This window comes from Cebus imitator, unplaced genomic scaffold, assembly GCF_001604975.1.
Source record: "Cebus imitator isolate Cc_AM_T3 unplaced genomic scaffold, Cebus_imitator-1.0 Scaffold385, whole genome shotgun sequence".
NCBI lineage: Eukaryota > Metazoa > Chordata > Mammalia > Primates > Cebidae > Cebus > Cebus imitator.
This window is the reverse complement of record NW_016107700.1, coordinates 972821-979118: the sequence shown is the minus strand read 5'-3', so window position 1 is coordinate 979118 and position 6298 is coordinate 972821. Positions and strand designations below refer to the sequence as shown.

At 46.9% G+C, this 6298-nt stretch overlaps 1 protein-coding gene across 2 annotated transcripts in view; it reads left to right on the top strand.

The window, feature by feature from the left end:
• The first annotated feature begins 3083 nt into the window (after positions 1-3083).
• The window catches only part of PKP2 (plakophilin 2), a 114128-nt gene continuing 110913 nt past the window's right edge, over positions 3084-6298 (top strand). The window contains exon 1 of one of the 2 annotated variants that reach the window (XM_017507927.1): positions 3084-3491. In XM_017507927.1, the coding sequence (XP_017363416.1) occupies positions 3269-3491 (223 nt within the window). In that variant the 5' untranslated portion in view covers positions 3084-3268. Of the gene's footprint in view, positions 3492-3760; positions 3858-6298 lie in introns of those variants that run through there. The other variant, XM_017507928.2, reaches the window with a different exon arrangement.

Genomic DNA, 6298 nt, shown 5'->3' with positions numbered 1-6298 from the left:
ATTCTCCTGCCTCAGCCTCCTGAGTAGCTGGGATCACAGGTACCCACCACCACGCCCAGCTAACTTTTGCGTTTTTAGTAGAGATAGGGATTCATCACGTTGGCCAGTCTAGTCTCGAACTCCTGACCTCAGGCGATCTGCCTGTGTTGTCCTTCAAAAGTGCTGGGATTACAGATGTGAGCCACTGCACCTCACCCAAGACCCTTTCTCACAAAAAAAGAAAAAAGAAAAGAGGCTCTCTGGCACCACTAAAGAACTTACTTGTGTAACCAAATGCCAAGTATTCCCCAAAAACCTATGGAAATAAAAAATTTTAAAAAAGAAAAAGAAAGTGGACGTCTGGGCTAGGTGCGGTGGCTCATGCCTGTAATCCCAGCACTTTGGGAGGCTGAGGTGGGTGGATCACCTGAGGTTAGGAGTTCAATTCCAACCTGGCCAACAAGGCAAAACCCAGTCTTAAAATACAAAAATTAGCCAGGTGTTGTGGCACACACCTGTAGTCCCAGCTATTCGGGAGGCTGAGGCAGAATTTCTTGAACCCAGGAGGCAGGGGCTGCAGTGAGTCGAGATCACACCACTACACTCACACCTGGGCAGCAGAACAAGACTGCATCTCAAAAAAAACAAAAAAGGAAGTGGATTTCTCAGGGATGTTAAACATGGTTATTATGTACTACTCATTGTTTAACTTCTACAACTACACTACTGATACGGTTTGGCTGTGTCCCCACCAAATCTCATCTTGAACTGTAAGTTCCCATAATCCCCATGTGTAGTAGGAAGGACGCAGTGGGAGGTAATTGAATCATGGGGTGGATGGTTTTATAAGGGACTTTTTCCCCTTTGCTTGGCTTTCATTCTCTCTCCTGCCACCCTGTGAAGAAGTGCCTTCTGCCATGATTCTAAGTTTCCTGAGGCTTCCCCAGCCTTGAGGAACTATGAGTCAGTTAAACCTTTTATGTTTATAAATTACTCTGTCATAGCAGCCTGCAAACAGACTAATACAACTATGTAGTACTTTCATTGTTCCCATGTATAGATAAGAGAATGTACAGAGGTAGAAAAATATAAAGAAACTTGCTTGTGGCCATATACTTACATGAGGTAAGCTAAGGTTAGAACCTAGATCTTCCTCACTCACAAGCTGTGCTTTTAATCACCTTCCCTCCCCTCAAATCACCCAACAATCCAATAAAAAGATTTCTATGTGGCCAAATATTAGTACCTCCCTAACAGGATAATCAATTCCAACATTACACTTAAAAAAATTAATTTGAGAGGAAAAAAGTATCTGAGGTTTGGCTCATTAAAATAAATAAGTGAAAAAATTTCTTCCTATTCTCCTGCTGAAGAAAGAATCTAATTGGAGACAGAGCTGACATTTTAAGTCGTGGCTCTTTAGGCACAAAATAACAAGGGATGCCCCAGCTGAAATTGTCTTTCAAAGCAGCAGATTCTGGTCTGCCAGAAGAGGCAGAGAGAGGGAGAGGGAGAGGGAGAGGGAGAGGGAGAGAGAGGGAGAGGGAGAGGGAGGGGGGGGGAGAGAGAGAGAGAGAGAGAGAGAGAGAGAGAGAGAGAGAGAGAATGTGTATTTTTGGACATTTCTATCATCATTTACCTTCAGTTCACCATCTCAGCATCATGGTTGGATGTTTTCATCAGGCTATATAACCAAGCTTTACACAAGGTGTAATTTGCCTAAATAGTGATCCACCCTGGGTGGGAGCAATTGCTTCCAGGACCCAGACCCATATGGCTCCCACTTAGCCATGCGGCCTGCTGACAAAGGGTGGCAGAACTGTCACCACTCTGTTGTCCAGGCTTTCAGTCCTTTGATTTCCTCTTCATGGGCGCTCATGTAAAAAGGGAAGCCACATACCTGTGCATTAAGTGTGCGTCTAAGCATTCAGTGTGTGTCTAAGGGCAGAAGAGTGTGGGTAGGAAACCGGGGACGAGGGAATCTGTGTTCCCCAAACACTCCAGACTTGAATAAGTGGGGTTTTGCAGCAATTGAGTGATTTGAGGGAAAGTGAACATACAAACCCAAGCAATCAAAGGGAAGATTATCTTACTTAATACCAGTGATGCATGCTTTTCTTTCTGCCTCTTAAGTCCAAGGAGGAAAATCAAGACAAGTGGCTTTGGTTGTAAATTTTAAGGTCAAGGATCCTTTCTGTTGAGCTTAGCTCTCAAGTTCTCAGTAGTCAACTGCGTGTGAAACATAATTAATAGCACGATAAACACAAGTTGTGGAAGATTCGACTGAAAGTTGGAGGCCCTCTCCATGGATCTCTCTACAAAAAGCCTGTCATAAAGAGGACTTAATCAACGTTAGCAGGCCTATTAAAAAAAGCATCGTCTATTAAAATCCATTTCTTCTCCAGAGCCTCTTGTTGGAGTTTCTCTGTGTGGGTGTGTTCGTAAGAGAGGAATGGGTGAGCCAGAGTTACTGGGTACAATTTGTGTATCTTCAAGAGAAAACAGAAGCTCTCAATGAGGAAGAACATATGTTTCTGGGACTGCATCTGTGCAAAAAGTACATAGTCCTGAAGTTGTACTAAGAAAAAAAAAACACTCTCTTAAAAAGTCTTTTATTTCACTCATGTCATCTTCTTGGCACATTTCCCTCATATTACCCTTTCCGCCTTAGCAAATAGCCCTTTCTTACCCTCAGGTCCAGGAAAACCAGGAAACGTTTCCAATAGTCCGACAAAGCCTGACTAACCAGACATACTACTCACTCGGGGATCCTGGAGGCAAGTCTCAGTCCAAGAACAGCAGTGACTCTCGAGGGCGCACCTGCCTGCAAGGCAGCCCCTCCCTGCATCAAGCGGAAATTCATCCTGCCCAGCGCTGGGCACGGGCAGAGCGGAGGGCGGCCGCGTCAGGCGGTATCCGCCGGGACTCGGACCACGTGCGCGACCCCGGGCGAACCGCACCCCTCTCCCCACTTCCCCGCGGGCGGGCGGGTTCAACTCGCCAGGTGTCCGCGCGCTCAGCGGGGCCCGCCCCTGCCCGGCCCCGCCCCGCCCCCAGGCCCGAGTGCGCGTGCCCGGCCGGAGCCGCGCCCCTTCCCCAGGGAAGCCCGGGCGTGCGGCCCACGAGCCCGAGCTCGCCCCCTCTCGGGCCTCTCACCGGCGCGGGGGGCGGGCCAGGGGCGGGGCCGGGGCCGGGCGGGGCGGGGCTTGCGCCAGCGCCCCCAGCTCCTCCGCTGCTTCGCCCGCGAGTCCCGAGGCAGTCGAGCGGCTCGGTCGCCCCCACCGGCCCCATGGCAGCCCCCGGCGCCCCAGCTGAGTACGGCTACATCCGTACCGTCCTGGGCCAGCAGATCCTGGGACAACTGGACAGCTCCAGCCTGGCGCTGCCCTCCGAGGCCAAGCTGAAGCTGGCGGGGAGCAACTGCCGCGGCGGCCAGACGGTCAAGAGCCTGCGGATCCAGGAGCAGGTGCAGCAGACCCTCGCCCGGAAGGGCCGCAGCTCTGTGGGCAACGGTGAGTGGAGCCCACGGCTCCCTGGCGCCGCCCCCTGCCCCGCACCCCGTTACCCCCTCCTATCCCACCCTCACCCCGCTTGCTGGGAGGGCAGAACCCCGTGTTCTGCCCACCTGTTGCTCGCCGCCCTCGGTATGACCGGCTTGCTTGTGGAAAGCACTCTTTTCTATAACCTATTACTTAGCTTTGTCATATAGGTACCTATGTATGTTAAATGTTGTACGTATCTGTCAATGTTAAATAACTCACTTGGAAATTTAACCCCTTTCTTTTTCTACTCCGCCTGTCCGCACCCCTCGCTGGTGCGGACTAAATTTGGGGTTTCAGGGAGTCTATCAACACCTTGAGATGCTATGCAGAATTTTGGTATGTACTATCGTTTTCTGGGAGAAAGAGGCCTTCTTCACTTTTATTAGATTTTTTAAATAGTTCATGACCCCCGTAAATATCTTGAAAAAGAAAACCCGACAGCACAGGCGCTCCTACAACCTGTAAATTGGGATTGTGCTGTCTTGTGCAAGTACTTCGGGGCGCTCCAAGTGTAGGAGGCGAGTGGTGGATCTAAGGAGTGAAAAAAGTGGCTAGGAGGCTTGGGTCCTGGGAACAAACACGCCCAGGAGAAAGGGGACTTTGGCCCTGCCGGCAACACCCCTACCCTCCCGGCTGCGCTTCCCACCCCCACCAATGCGGGCGTGGTGCAAGGCTGATCCCTCCAAAAAATTAAACATGGAGGTGAAAGAGGTGTAAGCACTCACACGCACACTATGTTTGCGATTGATAGACGGGGGAGGTGGAAGGGCAAGAAGATGGCAAGCCACTTGTGAAAATTAGGGTACATGATGTATCCTTTTCTCCTCAGCTAAAGTCAGGTGATCAGATCAACTCAGTAACTCTTGTTTTACTTGTTGTGTGTGTGAGTTTGCATTATAAAAGCTCTATGTTGGCTTATTATAGCAAAAAATTTAAAAAAAAAAAGGAAAGAAATTGAGTAATTAAGTTGGAATATCTGTTTCTTCCATGTTCAACTGTTTCTGTATGAAGTAATTTGTGCATTGGCCAACGTAGGCTAACCCATTCTAATTTCTATTAGGAAAACAGAAAAATCCTAACAGGCCAGACCACAGTTTTAAAACAGCAGAGTCTGGGAGGCAATACTGTTTTTATAAAAGAATCCTAAAGAATCAGGTAGTCAATGATTACATATTAGAAAGGTAAAGAGAAGATGTTCAAAGATTGTAGTTAATATAATTGAGTGCCTACTATGTGCCAAGAATTGGGCAATGTGGTTTGCATTCATTTTATGTGTGTGTGTGTGTGTGTGTGTGTATTCATTTTTTATATATATGCATATATATGTATATATATATATATAATTTGTATTTAAACACTTGTAATGAGCTAGGTATTTTAATCCTCATTTTACAGATAAGGAAACTAAGCAGTTAAGTAACACTGAAGTTCTCATAGATGGTAACTAGCAAAGTTGGTATTTAAACTCCCAAATGTGAATTTTAAATCTCTTATCAGTTTTATCATTAAGTTTTAAAATTATTAATACAAAGGGGGATTTATTAGACGCTAAGCCTCTCCGTGGCCCCCTCCCATTCTTCTCTAAATAAAATTGAGGACGTTCTGAAAAGCTGGGGCGGTCTAGACAACACAGAACCGCCACAATACCTGGGGGGGAAAGACCTTAAATTTAGACTTAGGAGTCTGACTAAAGACTCCGGGATGACTGATGCCAATCTTTGACCAGTGGAGCCATTTCACCCATTCAAACTAAAACCAAACCAGTTTCCTCCACGTGGGGAACACAGGAGGCATATTAGATATTCTTTCTTATCCTATGAGAGTGGCCAGCCAGGAAGAACAAGCAGATGCAACTATTCCTAAATGGAGGGAATGGAGCCATGAACAGAAGAAAAGGGAATGTTACTGGGCATCTATATACTTTGTGCCTATTCCAGAATCTTTATTATATCCTTAAAACAATTGTGTGAAATAGATATGAGAATCCATCTCACATATGAAGTATGTGTCTGTCAGCATTTGTTGGAAGTGTAATCCCAGCTCCACGTATAATCTGTTCTCTCTACAGTATAATGCATCAACTGTGTGGTGAATTCAGCAAGCATCAAATGAGCATGTTCTTCATACAAGGCACTGTGCAGGTGCTAAATTAAACACAAAGACTCTGCTTGTTTTAAGCAAGAAGTTTGAAGTCTAAATAAGGAGGCCAGCCTCTAGAAAAATACATTACCAAATAAAAAGTAGTAAGTGACCCAAAAGAATAACTAATGTATTATGGAGTTTAGAAGTATAAATTGTCCAGAAGTGGTAGTTCATGCCTGTAATCCCAACACTTTTAGAGGCTGAGGTGGGCGGATCACCTGAGGTTGGGAGTTCAAGACCAGCTTGACCAACATGGAGAAACCCCGTCTCTACTGAGAATACAAAATTAGCCAGGCATAGTGGTGCATGCCTGTAACCTCAGCTACTCAGGAGGGTGAGGCAGGAGAATCTCGAACCCGGGAGGCAGAGATTGCAGTAAGCAGAGATTACCGCATTGCACTCCAGCCTGGACAAAACTCCATCTCAAAAACAAAAACAAAAAAAACCGGGCATGGTAGCTCATGCCTGTAATCCCAGCACTTTGTGAGAGTGAGGTGGGTGGATCATGCAGTCAGGAGATCGAGACCATCCTGGCCAACCATGGTGAAACTCCATCTCTACTAAAAATAAAAAATTAGCTGGGTGTGGTGGCATGTGCCTGTAGCCCCAGCTACTCAGGAGGCTGAGGGAGAAGA